Genomic DNA, 18,995 nt, shown 5'->3' with positions numbered 1-18,995 from the left:
GACACTTCTGTCATTCTAACCCAGCTAATAAAACGTTAATGAAAATAACCAGAAAGATTTTAAGATTTTTATTGACTCACTGTAAAACTCTTTTGGATGAGACAAAAAAACTTTGACGTTGTGAACACTGACTTGCATATTTTAAAGGAACTACAAACCGAAGCAAACATACAACATACTGTATTTTTGGTAAATAAAAATTAAACATTACATATTTACAAATCTACAACCATTCATTTAAAAGTGCTGCTTGCAGACTAACAAAGTACCATTTTCAAATTGCAGTGAAATACTATCCAGAAATCCCCTTCTCTATTATTACTACTTGCATCTCCCATTTTGCATATGAAGATTTCATATGCAGGAATTGCCTCTTCCTTGGGGTACAAATTGCTTAACTGGTCAGTGGAAGTCTAATCCATCAGGCTGTAAGTGTGCCAACAGCAAACTGCCTCAAAATGGGAACCAGCAGTGTCAGAGGAACAGCACCATTTCTATTCACATTTCGCTATTTCATCTCCAATACTTATTCCAGTGGAACCATAAGTAAAGCAAAATACATATTGCACTGCAAATGTAAAACCTTTGTTTAAGGTTCTGACAGAAGCATTATTTTGTACACAAAAGGAGAAAATTCAGTTCATACAAAATTTTAAATTGAAAATATGTCTCAAATATTTATCCATCTTTGCTGTATTGGAAAATATACTCAAATTGCTTTTCTAATAAAGGACAGTGAGATTTGTAAACTGTTTCAACGTTGAACTGTATGAGGCCTAAAAATTATCCACTCATGGCCTACATTTTGAACATCATTATGACATGAATGAGGATAACTTCCCCCTTAGGGTGTAATACTACTCCAGCTACATCTTCTGATAATGTTTCTACAGTGGACTGACTTGCAACAGACTTTATGAAGCAATTCATTCAGTATAATGATTTCACTTGATGGAACACTACATGATATGCTAATTTAAAAGCACACCCAAATAAAGCAATGCTTTGGGAGTGCCACTCTGAGGATGCAAGATTGTTCTAATGACGCACATACAAGTCCTCTTCACGATACAGTATAGACTCTTCTGATAATACTGACAGGACTGCTGACATCTGAATGAAGTGGCAAACTGGTTGGCTTTATAAACCTTAAAGACTGTTGGAAATACTTAAAACTAAGCTGGGACTAAAGGGAGGATGTGGGCCAAATTACAAGTGCTGCATCTATCCCTGCGCAGGCGCACGCAGCATAACGTCCTGTGACACGAGGGGCTGTTAGAGACAAGGCTCAGCTGCTCCTGCCAGACTGAAATAGAAAGTGTGAAGCTTGCTTCATAGCTCAGTACCTCTAACACAAAACAGCAGCTCTGGAAAAAGCACTTGCCTTCCTTCATGGCTTGAAGGTCCTACAAAACAGTGGCCGCCCCAAGTGGTGAATGATGTGGGAAACAGAACTGCAAAGAGCTTGGAGCACTACGCTGTACACATCACAAATATGTATGAATCTATATACACTACTTTTACTTGGTAAATACAGTGTAGATACTGTACAGAGCAGAGCATACATGCACACTAACAGGTACTTATGATGAATATGTTATAAAATAATCTGCTATTTTTCACAATAGTTAAGAACGAAGCAGGTACATGTTCACCCTACACTGACAGAGTTTAAAGTGTACTTGGGTGAAAAAGTAGCAATGGCTCATGCATGAAGAATATTTTACAAGTGTGACAGCATGAATGAGAGCTTCACAAACTGTTAAAATAAATTAAACATGAAAAACGTTGCTAAGTGTAACATTGCTAGCTCCACATCAGGGTGAGGGAAACTTCAAAACCCAAAACCCTCAGCTACACAGTTAGCAGCAGAATAGACAAGAGGAATTACCCAGTGACAGTTGTATCCAGCAAGATCGTGTTTACATGAAGATGCATCTTGCAATTAGCATCAGCATATACCTGCAGCTCTAAAAACTTTAAATCCTTTATCCTTAGGACAGCATTGTATTACTGTTTTACAGCGGACTGGGAAGAGGTTACAGAGAGCAGTACAGTAGCACTACTTCTCATTTAAGCCTCTAAGAGGCTCACTATTTATTTAGTAAAGTAAATGTGAACTTTAAAGTTCATCTCCTTTCTAGCTATCTAATATTGCTGTTTTACTACGCTTGCAAACTAAAAAGATTTTTCTAAAAAAGATTCTGCTGGTAAGCAGACACATAAAGCCTATAATGTAATGGAACAAGTGAATATTTAGAAGCATTACAAAGGGAACAACCAATAAGAATCGGGGAACCATGAAGACTAAAGAAAACAAGGTGTTTGTTAAAGCCTTGCTTAATTTGTTTAGGGCATTTATAGGATTCAATGGCTCTTTTCCCACCCCCATATAGGACTTCTGATATCATCAACGTAGCCTGCTTTCTAGTGTGGAGCTGCTATGTGACTAAGAGTGAAATGTTTTTCGAACATTCTCAAACAAGAAAATGCACTTCGAAAGCCATGACTGCACCACAAGGACTGACATAGTGTTGTTCTTCATAGAGAAACAAAAAAGCTGTTTTGCTGTGAAACAAAGACAAGACATTCAAATTACACTTTACTATTCACAATATGCCTCAATAAGTTACACTCCCCGCATTTTCCCTGTAGCAAGGTTGTTTTACCTACTTCAGAAAAGTTAAAAGCTTTGGATTAGCATTATGCGCTCACCAGATTTAGTGTGTTTCAAACACATCCACCAAGATACTGCATTTTTATGAAGAACTTGAATGCTGTCACTTGTTTTGTATAACATCTGTAATGAGGTCACATAGCAAATGTCAACTGCTGAGATGCACTGACACCTTAAAATCATCTGCTGGACTCTTCAATATGCTACAGACTCTCTATGAAGCAGGGAGTGAGGGAAATGGGGGAGGAAGAGATTCCTACGGAGTGTTTTACAGAGATATATCAGTGTTAGTAGAGCTTTTCACCATACCTTCCTGCTGATTGCTGTGGTAATACGTTTTCCACGTGTGCATGAGAGAAATCCTGTATCTAGCATACTGTCTAGGTGAAGGTTTATGTTTTCTACTCTGCTTTAAAGAACAAATCACTCTTCAAAAGTAACTGGACAAGTTACTATAAATAGCAGTGTCCTGCAAAACAAATAAGCAATGTATTGCTTATGCAGCAAGTCCATTTAAAATTCACTCCAGTAATTAAAAAAAATAAAAAAATATCAACTTACTATAAACAATTTAAAATATGTATAATACAACTTTGTATGCTCTTCATAACATCATGAATATTCTATGTAAACAATAAATTCTGAAGAATTTACTTAGCTCGCGTTAGTTTCAGTGCATTGTTTCTGCCCACCTGTTTTATATATATATTTTAATAAGGGAAATGTAATATGTTGTCCTAAGTTAGACAATTCTCTTTAGATTCTTCCTTTCTATACACTGATTTGCATAAAGGCTAGGGACAAGGAAATAATATTTGGCCCGTTTCTCACTCTGTCCATTGCCACAATTGTAGACAAGCCCCATTTTTCCAAGGCCTGCTGCTGTGGTACATTCGTACATACATTCTCAAACACTGAAGACTGAGATGTTCCTTTTGACCGAAGTGGTTATTTTACACAGGTATGTCACTGCTTTTCATCTAGGTACATTTAAAGATATGGTTCTCCAAAGATCTTTCTGCATTCCATCACTCCAGTACTTGGTGGTCTATCACAATTATGTGTATTCTTCACTTGATTAGCTGTCAGACGATCATAGGCCATTTTATACTCTCTGTCAAAAGCATCTGCAGAAACAGAAGAACAATCCCTACATATCTTGCTTGAAACCACAATGCAAACATAATGACAATTAATATGTTCACCAGCAGTAAACAACAACAAAAAGGACCTAGTATTTACTGTAGAATGACACGCATCTAAAACTATGTTTTTTGAAGTTGAAATGTACATACATACACTGGTACATACACTGTCAGTGCTCATATCAGTAAATAATAAGACTTACCTATATCAATGTTATCTCTTCCCAGGGCGACAAGAGAAAGAAACAGTATTTCTCTATACAGGCTCCTGAAATTGTGAAAAAGTTTATTTATATGCTAGTTACAATTAAAAAAAATTAACTACACTAAGAATAGACTGAATATTTAAAGATTAGAATAATCTAAATTCTAATTCTAATCTAAAGATTAGAATAGTCTTTAATAATCTTGAACATCACTCCCTTTCATCACCTCCAAAACGTTGTCAGTGTTGACCTTTGGAGAACGCTCTGTACTCCCCAGATATGGACATTGCTTGGGTAGGTCCTTGATACAACTCCCACCAGAGGAGGGGGTGTTGTAACAGGCCCCAGAGTGACGCACCTAGGCACTCAACATACCAGTGATTCAACCAAAAGAGCGCCAGCTTAACAAGTATTCATCTGCCCCTGCTTCTCAATCCTCATTAGTCTTTCCTCTCAAGGGAGGAATGCAGCGCTGCAATGTTATCGTAAGCCTTTACTTTACTTCTTTTTCCTGGATTCATAAAGGAATGAAGCTATGTGACTACATCACACACTTCTCTCCCCACAGCCCACAGGTAGCTTATTCTTGGCCAAATTCTACCATGTCACAGGTAAGGAGTTTGCTTTTTCATGGTAGCATAGAAATGCAGGAAAGCATACAACCAAATAAACACCTTGGAACAACTCCAGCTATTGAAAAGACTGCCATATCTTTCTATTAAAAAAAAAATAAATCAGTAAATCCAGGCAAGAAATACAAATTCACAGAGAAATAATTTCCACTGCTATCAGATAAAAGCTTCCTAAATAATAAAAGACTTAACCTATCCTCTCAGTTCTCTTTCTTCTTGAAGTTGAGAACTTAAACACCCTCCGCCCCCAGTAAATGCACTGTTGGAGTAAGTGGAGGTGGCTTTGGTTGCTTCTTTTTTAACTATAATTAATATAATCTGTAAGTATGTAACATTTAGTGGCAAAATACACATACTTCCAATTTCATCTACCATCATTCAGATGTAAGAGAAGTGGCTGTAGAGCAGAAAAAAAAAAAAACTGAGAAGTATTTACCAGATTGAGTAAAAACTTCAGAATACTACTGGAAAACTGAAGCCTTTCTTTAAAAGGAAAAAAACACAAACTGAAAATGTTAATATTGCATTAGCCTCACTGCTGTCCTAACTTGCTCCAGAATGGCATGTTTCAACTCTCACCTCTGTCTTTTAATATGTGGCCATTTGTTCAGTCTTTCCAATATTTGGCTCATTGGTCCGTACACATCATTCATCTTAATACTCTTCACCATACTTCTCAAGAGATCCTGATTAAAAGAGTCATCATCTTTTTGCAACAAATGGACCATTGGATACTTCTGGGCTGAAAAACATTAGAAGTACTGTAAGAATAAACATATTTGTGTAAAAAGGTGTTTAAAAATGGTGGGATGCTACAGAACTGTGAAAACATTGGCATATACGTACTGAAGAACAGCAAACATTCACACAAAATAGCAACAACAACAAAAAAAGCATATCAAAGAAAACTCAGCAGCTGTGATGGGTTGTAAGGCACATTTCCAGGCATGTGATCCAACAGTGGCAACAAAATTCATTGTAAGCAACTCCAAAAAAAAAAAAAAAAACAAAAAAGGATGAAATGTCAATGTAAGTTCAGTGCATCACTGAAATACATTCCCTTTATTCTTCCCCTCCCGGTGAAGAAAAAGCCACTTGAGATAATGGTCAATGATTTGAAAGATATGCTGCAGAACTGAACTTGAACAAGCAGTTTACTGCTAAATACACAACCAGCATCCCTCCCGAGACGTGTCACAAACTCAGAACAGTAACACCAAACTGAACACTCACTCTCAAACAAAAGAGTGCGATTTTGACCTGCAAGACAAGAAGTAGTATCATCAAAAATCAGTCACATATCTTGCATGAACCATCCAGAATTTTTTTTCCCAAGACATTCTGAAGTTGCACAAAATGAAAACTGATCTAAAGACAACAAACATACACACTAAAGAAAAGCAAACAAGAAAGACCCCCATAAGAAACAAAGCTTACTCTGAGCATTCCACAGAATATACAGAGGCTGTCTTGGATCTTGATGCAATTTCATGTTATCCCACAGCATCTGAATAAGAACATATTTACTGTCCTCTGACATACAGTTTCTGGGAATCTGAGCAAGAAAATATATACATAAAGATATTTTATTACAAAACAATGACAGAAGACTTTCATATTTAAAATATTTTCAAATCTACAAGCTTTTTTTCTTTAATTAAAACTGCTGTAAAATCAGGTTAACAGGAAAAGCCAGAACTGAACAGAACGTCAGTGACATACAGCAAGTATTTTGTGCATCCTCCCACACTCCTCAAATCACAGCCCCCTTCTCCTCCCACTGCTTGACTTGCCACAAAACTGCCATAAAACCCATCAGAAAAGTATCTTTTTTGTAACTGAAGATCACAAACTGCAGTGTGATTGGTAAGAACTGAACACTTCATCCCACATGAGTACTGCTGAGTGCAGGTTCTGTAGCTATGCATATTTCCCCTCAGCCAACAAACACTTCACAAACACAGGATCGGGCCCAGTACACTGCAAGGCACGTTCCTGAGAAGTACTTTGATAACTAATGATTTCCTCCTGTGTGGGAAAACAAACATTCCTCACAAATCAATAGTTTCTGACTCCATACCTTTGAATTTTTATTACAGTGCTCAGAAGACAGTATTAATCCTGGTAAGTTGCTAGGCAAGTCCAAGCGCCTGAAGTACCACACCAAATTCCAGAAGACAATAGGATGATGATCTACAAAGTCTGCCACTGTTATTGCATGATCTCCTTCGTTTTCAAGTAAGCTCTCAAGCTCTTTCCATACTACTAGTGGACTGAGGTAAGGAACAGTTATAGGATCAGGGCTAGGTAAGCGCCAGTCTAGGCCCAAGGGATCCTAAGGTAAGAAAGGAATAATGCCATTAATTGGAATGTAACTATCTTTACAGTGTCTTAAGAATACTTTTGTTTTCTAAGAGTTACAAACATTAGCTTAAGAAAACCTACCATTTCTGGTAACTTTGGACTGTTCTGTTTTCTTATTTAATACTTCTACATTTTTGGAATCTATTGCACACTCTATACAACAACATTTAAGGTAGAAAAACTACACACCGTTGGTCCTTGCAAAGTAGCAGGCAGGCTACCAGTAGGAATGATATGGTTGATCATCTGGTTTTCCTTCTCATCTTCCTCCAATGGACCAAAAGTACTGATACTCCTTGCTACAGGGTGACTTGCACATTCTGACCCAGAAGTATTTTGTCTTCTTCCTGAGGGGATCTGGATACTTCTGGCACAAGTATTGTCACTCTGCTTAGAATTGCTAGGGGAAAAAAAAGAAAAAAAATTGTTTTCCTGAGTGCTTAAACAAATACTGAAACAAGCAGAAGAGCTAGAAAGCTCATACAACAGAGCTGAGTACATAATTAATCTCACACTGCAAATTCTCCTGTCAGCCACTGTACTCACCCATGCTACAGAGAAAGTTTTACTCCCTTTTGCACTGCTAATAGACACAAATATCCTAAAAGAGTTCATAAAATTCACAGAATTACAGACACCTACACAAATTTTTATATCACAGATGAAACTGAACACCATGCTGAACCTAAAAGAACCCAAGTAATTCCCATGTAAAAAGACAAAGAACACATGGGTTTACCTATCTGAATGTATGTCCTCTTGAACAGACATTAGAGATGTAGTTAGACCAGCAGGAGCTGCAGTGTTACAGGACTTTCCACTTGGATTTGAATAAAGTGATGGAAACTGTATGTTTTCTGTAGATGGACTGGACTTCAGAAAATAGCTGCAGGGAGAGAAAAAGCATTATCTAAAAAAGCCAAAAACAAACAAAAACCCCAAGAAACAGAAATGCTGATCATTCAAAACTGAGAAAATTCAAACATTATTACCGTCCAGGTCGCCGAAGATCTCTGATTTCTATGCTTAAAAAAGGCAGAAATAAATTGCCACAGAAAGGACAGGTGGTATTGAGATTTGAATCATCTGCTGTCCAACCCGCCATGATTTCCTCGTCATGAACCAAACAGTCACAAGTTCGGCATCGTGAACAGCTTGAGATAAGGACCTGCATGCAGCAGATGAAGTAAGTTTGGAGAATGTGGAATTCTGTTACAAAGCACTTAAAACAGAACTATTGCCCAAATCCTTGCTCTTGGATAAATACTGCTCATTACTTGCATACAAGCCACAGATTCCCTTGCTTCAGGTTGGAATAGTTGGGTTTAAGTGTATGTATTTCAGAACAATTATTAGCTAAAATCCAAGCTGTAACAGCTGGAAGTTGATATGGTAAATGACTGAAATGAAAGCTGAAAGTATGACGTGCAGAAAGAAATTTGGATGGATTGGTTCAACTATAACAAATAGCTAAGGTATATTTATTTCATGAATGTAGTTCCGAATCCCAGTCTAAGTGGGTTAGTTGGCTCTTTTATGGCTTCTGAGAATAAGACAGACTGGGTAACTTAGTCAATATTTTTATTAACAATGCGTTACCTGGAGTGACTGCCAGTACAATAGAAAAAAGAAAAGTGAAAGTGACTGGTCATTAACCCACATCCACTGAAATGAAAAGCAAACAAATTTGTAATAGTAAAGAGTAAAATTATCTTTCTCAAATCTCCGGTGAGAAATAGCCAGTTATCTACTCTGCATTTCTAAATGCACAGAGCTATTTAAGGCTTGTTATTTTCCACTTTTTACATATAGCTGGGCAAGGGATTTACATGCCTAGGCCTCAATGGTATCCAGTTCTCAAACTCTTCAGAGTTGAAATCTACTCTGTCACTTAATACTTATCTTTCAGTGAGGGTTAGCTTTAAGATTTGAACTTTAATGGAGATTTAGATAGCATTTATATTTAAAGACATGTGCCTTTACTGTAATGATAAATCCTCCCGTACCTCCATAGCGTAGTTCTGAAACACACTGGTACTACTGGTACTACAAGAAGATATCAACTCAGATTTGTCAGGTAAAGGAAACTTGGAAAGAGAACCTAGTAAAAAAAAAAAATAAAAACACACAAAGTATTAATTTTTCCAGAATATGCAATTTTAGTGAACTGTTTTTCTGGTCAAACAATACTGCAGTTGCAAAACATGTGATGGAAGCAGCAAGTCAGGTATGCTCAGAGAGAAAAATGCAAAGCCGGACCATAAGGCTGCCATCTGCCCAGCACCAACACCAGTGAAAATGCAAACTACCAACAGAGGATTTCCCACACGCTCAATTTTCTTCTTTTACAGTTGGTAGCTTGGCAACAAGGTTTACAGATTAAGTAATTCATATCCACCCTTTCTGTTTGGATAGAAAAATGAAGAAGAGCAAGAGGTGCTTCTTGTGATTGCACATCTCCCTGAGTCTCCTTTTTGCCTCACTAAATGAGACAGGCTCCCCTCTGCCTCAGGACATTCCAAAATCCTGTCTATCACAGCAACCTCTGCTGCACCTCTCCAGTTTCCTCACATGACACAGAGTAGGGAGCTAAATCTGGACATGACTTCGTAGGAGATGAGTAGAGGAATTTAAGCAGCCTGTCTTTTCATCTTGATTATGCTTAAAACTACTTCACAGAGACATTACTACAGAAATGGATGTAAGTTTACCAATTCTACATTGCAGAAAAAATACATTTGAAGTCTCTCTGATGATCAGCCTTGATGACTTCTAGAAAACGTGATGATTACAAGAACAGTGAAGGGGCTGAAAGATCTAGTTTGCACAGCTGCAGCACCAAGATACTTACTCAGAGCCAGGATGTCACTCTGCAAGTTATTCTACAGGAAACACCCCAGACAAGGTTCCACAGTAAAAACGTCTACAGCTATGGATATGCATACATGAGTAAGAGCTCCCAAGTTGAAAGAGAAAAGTACACTTTTCCCACATAAAGGATTAATATCTAAGATGATCCCTAACTAAAAATTACAGAAGAACTTCTAAAACTGAAATATGTTCAGATTAATAAATGCAATGCAAAGAGCTGTCTCTTACCACACTGGTCAAATTGCTTTGATGAACCATCGTGAGAAGCTGAGCTTTCCAGGCTTGTCCTGCTGAGGCCAATTCCCTTAATTTCTGACGTAGTATTCTCCTGAGGAGAAGCGCTTTCAAAGTCATTGCAGACATCCTCATCAGTTAATGAAGTAGATTCTGAGTCCAGAGCTCCAAGCGATGAAACACTTGCGCGGTCTGAATTTTGGTCCTGAGACAAGAACACAAATTCCATTGAGAAGAGGAAAGGAAAACAAAAGTATTTCTGAAAATAAGTGTCAACTTATTTGCATCAAAGTCGAGGCGTGAATTTACCTCTTCAGAAAGTCATTCAGTTCAGATCTGTATTCAGAACCAACATGAAACAAGGTGCTACATGAGAAGTCTTTTCCAAAGATTCTTCTAACAAAAAAACCTAATTGAAAACTTAAACATTTTAATCCTACAATATTTTCTTATTTGTGCCATAAAAAGTTACTAGCAGTTGTAGGAACAGGTCTACGTCATGTATACAATTTAATTATTCTCAGATTAGTTTTAATCCCATCAAGAGAACAGCAAACTGCATTTGTTTTCATTCCCAAAATAAGGGAATGAAATGACTTTTGGTTTGAGTTGGTAGCAGCAAGGATTATTCTAACCAAATGACATAAGTGCAAAACTAGCCATCAACCACTTCAGTAATTACTTAAGGAATAAAAAAAAATTAAAATGCATTGATGCTTTCTGTAGAATAACTGTTTGAATCAGTACAATAATATTAGGGCACTGGCAATTTAAACATAATTAAAACAACTTAATGCATTTACCAGGGTGTGTCATTTGAACTGCGGATTCACCACATAGGATTCCGGGATTAAAGATTCACAAAAGTTTTTCATTTCTTTAAATGAAATTTATTTTCTATTCTGCACAAGACCTAAAACAAGGAGCAATGACAGAAAATTTACCTTTGAGGATGCAGCATACATTGCAAATTTCGAGTACCACTTGCTAGCCTTCTCTGCAACCCCCTTTCCAGCAGAAAACATGCTGCTTTTTAGAACATCAAACTTCGGTGTTAACAGCGTGTCCAAGTTGAACGATGGGGAAGACACAAGTGGAAGCGCACCAGTTGCCTCCTGCTCCTTTGCTGGACTGTGTGGGGAATAAGCTGGTGAGGACCAAAGCCTGTCTCTTGACCTTTCTTCAGCTTTTGAGTGATAACTCTTGGATTTGATAAGACTTGTTGGCCTTGGTGAGTTTGGGGGAAGGCTGGACCTCCTACAAGCTTGGATTATTGTTGGGCTCTTTTTATTAGCGTTTCTGTCATCAAAGGGTTTCTGCAACTCAATGCTTGGGGCACGACTTGACAAAGGGCTGCTCATGTTGTTCATATACATGACTATTTCTTCAGCTAAATCTCGCCGTGCAGATGGAGTTGAAGCACTTCTATCATCATCCTCTTCTTCATCTTCTTTCTGCTGTTCTGTCTCAGCAACCAGTAGGGACAGTGGATCAAATCCTGTTTCAACATCCGTCTTTTCAACTGGCTTTACTGGAAAGCTGCTCTTTCTTTGCAGTCTTCTAGATTTTTCATTGGAAGTCTTCACTGTTGTAGACGTTTCAGGCTCAGCATCCAAGTCTTCCAGATCAAAGATAACTGGAGACTCTGTTTTATCTGTAAAACTGCAGTCAAAAGCTGCATCTTCATCACTAGATTCTTTCTCCAGACTTTCTCTCTTAGATCCTAAAGAATTTGTTCTGATATTAAGAGTTTTTGGCCTTATGCTCTTCTGTAACGCACTGGATAGGATTTTGGCATCAGCTCCTAGTTTTTCAACCATTTCCCCAGGGTTTGCTTCCTGATTTATTCTATTGATGAGTCCCACTAAGCCATCTCCGCTCAGGTTACGGTTCCTGCTCTCCCAGGGAATCTCCCTTACGTCAGGTTCTGCTGCACTTTTATGTCTCTTTCTTAGGGATTTACTTTTTATAACTTCTGCTTCATTGGCATCTTCAAAAGGTGATGTAAACAGCAATCCTACAGAGCTCTCTGGAAAACAGATGAACAAAGCACTTTATTTCCTCCTATACAAGAAAACTAAACATTACTAAAGAATGCAAATTTGCTTCATTTTTCAAGCAGGTTACAATATTAAGAGATGGGATTCATCGTGTACTGTGGTGGTGATTGAAAAGCAGAGTTCACCAGGGTTATGACTTTTAAAATGCATTAAGTTAAAAAAGAAAAACATCATCTCAGCATTGCTCTTCTGTCTCTTTATGACAAAACACATTTAAAGGGAGACAAATAATATAGCTCAAGCATACATAGAGAGGCACCATCAAGAAAAGTCTCAGATATATTTAAGCTCATTTCTGGAGAAGTACACTGTTATTAAGAGGTCTGAAAGCTACTAACAGCAAAGGTATCTAGTAAATGGCAAAAATGAAACACTTTCTAACTTGATGTATTGCAGATAGAACCAACAACAGGAATTATTGTCAAAGAAATCTGTTGCTTTGGCAGGACAAAAAGCCTCTGTTTATACAACAGCTACAGTATTTCAAGTTCAAATGACAGTATTACAGTAATCATATTTGACATCACTAGAGACTTGAAAAGTTTCTTTCAACTATACTGCACAGGAACATCTTTCACATTCTGAGCCAATCCAGTAGTTGCTAGAGGTTGTAAGAAAAAATAGCAGAAAAAACAAACAGCAGAGTCTTCTTCTCATAAGCAGATGTTAGTCAAAGCAAAAAGGGCAAACAATAAATCTGGGAATGCAAACTACTCAGACATCTCCCTGAAAAAGCATACGCACACTCTAACCTGAACTCACTTCCATGAACTGCACCAGCCACTGCCTTTACACCAATGAAGAACTGAAAGTTATGTGGACAAAAAACCTCAGAGATGCTGTATACCAGTCTCGTTAAAAATGAATAAGTAGAAACAAGCCTGTAGAAGAATCCAAATTTCTTTCCCACTTACCAGTGCTAGCTTCTGCCACTGTGCTGTCAATGGTACCATTGAGCCGCACTATGCTGGAAGTGGCTTTGTCATCATCAGAGTGAAGATAATTGAGTTTAGGCAGGCAGTCACCACTCCCTTTTGCACTTTCCACTTCAGACACTGTGTGCAGAAAAAAACAGAGATCTTTCAAATCAAAGCAACTTAATTTAAAACTCAAGTTTCCAATACCTATTAGACACTTTATGGCAGATTAAATGGCAGCTTGTTGTATATGTCCCATAACACATACACTGACATCTACTTGGGTGGAGACATAATGTAGGCATGATCTCACGGACCTACCATTCACTTCTCAAGTGAAAGAAAACAGACTGGTAAAAGATGCTTTCCTACAGATTATGCCTATAAAGCAATTTTAATTTTTTGAAACAAAAACATTATGCTGTAATTATCATTAGGCTCTTCTATTACCATTATCCCTTATTGAAACTGAGAAGGGTAAACACTAACTTTAGAAGTAAAACCATCAGACACCCAGAAAACTACGTTTAAATAAAAGAACTTCTGGGGTAGGCATAAATCAGCATTTTCAAATACATTCAATGTAAAACAATCAACTGCTCCACTTAGCTTGGCTGAAATCCCCATTTATCCACTATAAACTCATTATTCAACTCTGCATTCATAAGGTACGTACAAGAACTGGAATCACTCTCTCTCTTGTCCTCTTTTTGTTCTTGTATATCTTGAAGACAAGTTTTCCCTTGCCTGATTTCATCTTTGAATGACGTGTTGCTGCCCAAGTCTGAAAGTCCTCCTGCCACAACAATGCCAGAATAAAGATGATTATATTATTAAAAAGCTTGACATTGTTAAGCAGAATAAATTGAATATCCAAAGTAATTCAAAGGCCTTTTATCAAGTACATTCCAATTAACAGTGAACATTTTACCACCAAAAAAAGAAAAGTGATTGAATTACTTTTACTGTATAAACACTGAAACGATGTTCAACACAATGAAATTAAAGGGGTAATTTGCAACATTTCTTTGAAGTTCCGCATTAATTCTATTGCAGCAGCTCATCATTAATTCTATTGCCTTGTTTCTTCGCTTAAAATGTCACATCCTTTCAAAGAACTGAAAGAAATCTAAACGTGGTTTCATTTTAGAGTACAGTGTTTTTTCAAAATTAATGCACGTAGTTCTCATAGTTTTATTCTAGCAAGTGAAGAAAAATAAAGATTGCAGAAGCAACCACAACTGTAGTCACAAAATAAGGTCAAAATAAAAATAACCCTCTACAAATATTCAAGCAAATAACTGATAGTTCCTAGACAACACTGACCCAAGCATTAATAATCCAACTGAATGTCTTCAACAATTAAATCCATTTCAGACTAATATAGCAATTCCTGTTCCAGGTTGTCCTATAGCACAAGCACCAAAATAAAGCAAATGAACCAAGATGGGAAGAATGTTTCTTAAATGTTTTTCCTACCAGTAAGGATATAGAAGAAAAGCATGAGAATACTGTACCAGGAAGAGCAGTATGTGATGAGCTTGCCGGCAGTTTTTTCAATGCTCTTTTGAACTGAGCTATTCCTAAAACAACGTTTCTTATCTTCATCCATAGGAAATAGCCACCTCGATTGCTTGAAGGCCACGTGCTCTCTAAAACTGCCTATTTTGGGAATAACCAAGTCAAATAAAGTCATCTTAAGGAACAGCCAATTGTGAATCATTGCCTTCATTTCAAACTGGGTTACATCGGCAGTTATGAAGTAGACTTCTAAACCCACACAGGCAAAATTAACAATTTTTCTGTCTTTAACTTCTTCTAGTTATGAGAAATACATCTCAACTCAAGTTTATTTTGTTTGCTTCTATTTGTCTGGATAAAAAAGCATTCCTCCCTCCCTCCCTCAAAAATGCTTACCTTATTGTAATAGCCATAAGTAATGGCATTAGGGTCAACACCAGCTTTCTGCATCTCAAAAAGCACTCTCACTGCTAGCACTGGCTGACCATACTGTCCACACAGCTGCATGAGAACTCGGTAGCAAACCTGAAAATACACATATTTAGTGTTATACTTCTGTAGTCAAAACCATACTCCATTCATTAAAACTAAGGGCTGTTTCTAAAATTGTGAGGTTGACTTATTTTACCTCATCAGGTGGATCTATTTTTTTGGTATGCATTTTTTGCAGAACATCATATGCAGTTCTCAGGGCCCTGACTTTTGAATGGCACACTTTCACATAGGCAGGAAGGCAGATAAACCAAAGACCATAGCAGTGACGTAACAAACACCTGGACCACATCTGTGGTATGGATGAGTACTTCTTGGCAATTTTATGCGCAGATTTAATTTCCTGTAAAGAATCAAAACAATTATTTCTGTAATTAAAATACACAAATCTACATGCTAAAACCAAACACTAGTCACTACAATGCTAGCACGAACAACATCTTCAATAATGCAGAAAAGGAGAGTATACTGAGGGACCCCAACCACACTTGCTGTGCAATACTCCCCTCCTAAGTCATAAGTTTCGTATAAGATACGAGAACGTTAGAGACTGTCATGAAGTTCTGGACACTGAGAAACAAACAAGAAGTGAATGTGGAATATCATCAGTTCATGGTTGTGAAGAGCAGTATAAGGAACACTGAAAGTATAGAAACAGCACAGCAAGTGATGATCTGTGCCCAGGAGCCCTATACAATATGGTGTATGCCAGAACAATAACCACAAGTAAGCATACCCAAAAAGTCCCTGCTAGCATAGCTGCCCTATCAGCAAAGCATCATAGAATCATTAAGGTTGGAAAGACCACTAAGATCATCTAGTCCAACCATCAACCCATGCCTGCGACCACTGCAGACTACGGCCCTCAGTGCCACACCACCTTTTCTTGAACATATCCAAGGATGGTGACTTCCCCACCTCCTGGGCAGCCTGTGCCAACCTCACTACTCTTGCTGAATAGCCAGTTAGACTGAAGATTTTTCCAGTCAGTCTTCACAGCCAAGTAAAAAAAAACAAAGGCTGTCACCTGACACCTTCCAAAGTAGCTCACACTGTACAAATACCTGCAAGTACCTGTTTAGTTCTTCTGAACATCGGCGATGGGCTGTTGGGACTACTGGCTTTTGAGGACAGTTTGTTATTTGGTATTGTGAGAAGTCCTTCTGGCCGTTCAAACAAATCTAGTTTTAATACTGGAAACCCATTATAGCTGTAAAAAGAAACATCATTTAACTCGTGCAAGGCAGTTCCAAAGTAAACACACACTACATGATAGCAAAAGAAATGAATTACATGGTTGCACTAGAAGCTACATAGGAAAAAGAAAATACAGAAGTAAAACTTCAAAAGACACTCTTGACAAAGTGGTTTATTAAACCATCCACGTGATTTCATGAACATAAGAAAAAAATAACAGTCTCAACATGTTATATCAGTGTAAGCAACTAAAATTGTTAACTATATTTGTTTTAATAGCATTTTCTTTAATTAATGCCAAATGTATTAGTATGGATTCCAGTTACTGCAAAAATCTGTGGCTCTGTCCCTAGTGAGCATCTTATGACAGACTGATATTGTTTATATTGATTTTTATAGAAATATCTGGGAGATTAAATTAGATTAGAAATGTTTTTCTGAATAAATGAAGAAACCAATACACAAACTCATCTGAAGTAATTACTAAATTACTAACACCAATTTCAGCGATTCTCTGAGATGCACTCCTTCAAAACAATACCTGCAGACTATCATTATCAGCAGTAGCAGTAGGTGGACAGACTGAGTTTATTAATTTCCACTCTAATTTTTACAATTGTCCATAGCTAGGACAATGTAATATGAACACAGAGCTCCATCAGGTGTTTCTGTTTCTGTGCATCCCACATGAACACACACGGTCACTGAAACTTGAAAAGAGCTGGCACATAAGGCATTTCACATACATGTCTTTAAGCAAAGTAAGAATGAACAAGCAAATTCTGTACTTCACAGCTATAAGAAGGTAGAAGCTAACAATAAAAAGGAAGTTACGAGATGTTATAAGCTAGTATCCCATTGTGTCCTTAAGTCACCTGTATTGCAGAGGGTGCTCTTCGCCGTTTGGCAGATGAGGGATCTCAGGAGGTGTTATGAAAACTGTATGTTCACTCTTGTATGAGTCATCCAGCTCTATAAGCCGTGTTTCCCCAGTTTTGTCCATATCTACCTGGAAAAGTTATAAGGAGGATTTGTGAGTATTAGGCTATCTTCTGCCATTACAGCAGTGCAATGCAAAGTCAGCATCAAAGGACTGCACTCAAGTAGTAAGGATGCCTTGTGAAATTATACTAAGAATAGTAAGTATTACATCTGTCAACTCCAATATCTTTTAGGTGCTGCTGTTTCTGCTAGTGGGACAAGACACATCCCCCAAAGAGTTGACACAAGAACTATTTACTTCCTGGTGTACTTAACACATTTTTTTATTGCAATGTTGACAGCGCCAGTGTTCACCCCAAATATCATCCCAATTTATGCTTACAGTTATTATTTAAATGGCTAAATGAAAGTCAAATTACAACCAAGTGATATTTAAAGGAAACAAATAAGCAGCCAGTGGAACTCAAAGATGAACATTCTTCATCCCTTAGCAGTTTAGCAACAGAAGATTCATGGTTAAGGAAAAAAAAAAATAAGATCTACAGTTCTCTCTCCACCTTCTCTGCAGAGGTAGAAATATATCAGACAGTTTCAGTACAATTTTAAATATTTAAATTTTGATAAACATACAAAGAGGTGCTTCTTAATTACACATTTTACTGCATGAGACAGATGGAAAGTATTAGCAAATCTAATCAGCCAAGTAACAAGAACATATGGCTCATGAAAAGTAGGAATAAATGAAATCTCACTTGGCAATCCTTCTAAAGATGTAAAAATCAAAAGTTCCAGCAGTGAAATACAATGAAGTCAGTAGCTTAAGTATATACTGAATTGAAATCATTTGAGTTCATAGAAAAATAAAAATTTCTAAGTCCACACCTCTCAGCAGACACAACGAGTAATTAGGAATCTCCTGTTACTTTCTATAGGATAAACTAACACGTGTAACAGATGACTCTTCAGCTTAAAATATTCTTACAAGAGAACTTACACAAGGCTTAGATAATATTTTACAGGTAACTAATTTCATGGTACATAACATTTGTCTCAACTCAGTGGTTTATAACTACCCATGAAGTATCCTACCATAATTCAATCCATGACATCATTCTCAAGAATAACTTCTCACATAATGGTTCACATGGAGAAAGGCATTAACACGTAGGTAAATATTCACTTGACCATAATCATTCAATCTGACCATCAAGATGGAGCATCACTGCTAAATGTGTAACTCTTAAGGGCTTTTTCTCTACTGTAAGCACAGTATCAGAAATGAAAGACAAAAGAATCAGGAAAGAAGATGAAACTAATGTATTGTTGTTCAACCAGCTCTCACATGGAAGCCCCTTTCCTCATGTTAATGAAGAGCTGGTTTCACAAGCAAATTCTAAAACCATTGGAAATCCTACATATAGTATTTTCACTGCATCAAACACAGCACTGGCGTAGAACAAGGTGTCCCCTTAATAAATCAGAGAACTCCTCACTGACAGAAATAGAAATTGGAGAAGTGTGTTATGTAAGATTTATTCTCACAGCACTGTCATGAGCATTTCTCATACTGGAAAGAAGCTGTCCACAGCATCAACTAGCAAAACGACTGGCATTAGAACAGATGAGTCTCTGCTTCAGCTGTGCAAACACCTACTTCACCTTCTTCTAAAAGGGTGAAAGCTCCAACATATTAGTTGCTAGCTTGACAGTGGCATCATCAACCTAAGCACTACACTT

The 18,995-nt window shown here is 37.4% G+C and overlaps 1 protein-coding gene across 8 annotated transcripts in view; it reads right to left on the bottom strand.

Annotated features, from left to right (window-relative positions):
* Window positions 1-53: 53 nt before the first annotated feature.
* Window positions 54-18,995, bottom strand: part of DENND4A (DENN domain containing 4A) — a 53,438-nt gene continuing 34,496 nt past the window's right edge. For 7 of the 8 annotated variants that reach the window (XM_048955912.1, XM_048955911.1, XM_048955917.1 and 4 more), the window contains 19 exons: window positions 17,192-17,325; window positions 16,194-16,329; window positions 15,256-15,462; window positions 15,024-15,152; window positions 14,624-14,768; window positions 13,783-13,902; window positions 13,104-13,244; window positions 11,074-12,158; window positions 10,124-10,334; window positions 9,031-9,125; window positions 8,017-8,192; window positions 7,764-7,910; window positions 7,214-7,424; window positions 6,741-6,995; window positions 6,098-6,215; window positions 5,894-5,920; window positions 5,240-5,402; window positions 4,026-4,090; window positions 54-3,804 (listed from right to left, as the gene is read on the bottom strand). In XM_048955912.1, coding sequence (XP_048811869.1) covers window positions 3,668-3,804; window positions 4,026-4,090; window positions 5,240-5,402; window positions 5,894-5,920; window positions 6,098-6,215; window positions 6,741-6,995; window positions 7,214-7,424; window positions 7,764-7,910; window positions 8,017-8,192; window positions 9,031-9,125; window positions 10,124-10,334; window positions 11,074-12,158; window positions 13,104-13,244; window positions 13,783-13,902; window positions 14,624-14,768; window positions 15,024-15,152; window positions 15,256-15,462; window positions 16,194-16,329; window positions 17,192-17,325 — 3,702 coding nt within the window. In that variant the 3' untranslated portion in view covers window positions 54-3,667. The remainder of the gene's footprint in view (window positions 3,805-4,025; window positions 4,091-5,239; window positions 5,403-5,893; window positions 5,921-6,097; window positions 6,216-6,740; window positions 6,996-7,213; window positions 7,425-7,763; window positions 7,911-8,016; window positions 8,193-9,030; window positions 9,126-10,123; window positions 10,335-11,073; window positions 12,159-13,103; window positions 13,245-13,782; window positions 13,903-14,623; window positions 14,769-15,023; window positions 15,153-15,255; window positions 15,463-16,193; window positions 16,330-17,191; window positions 17,326-18,995) is intronic. The other variant, XM_048955918.1, reaches the window with a different exon arrangement.

Source organism: Lagopus muta, chromosome 10 (genome assembly GCF_023343835.1).
Source record: "Lagopus muta isolate bLagMut1 chromosome 10, bLagMut1 primary, whole genome shotgun sequence".
NCBI lineage: Eukaryota > Metazoa > Chordata > Aves > Galliformes > Phasianidae > Lagopus > Lagopus muta.
The sequence above is the reverse complement of the archived record's forward strand: the minus strand, read 5'-3'. Positions and strand labels throughout refer to the sequence as shown.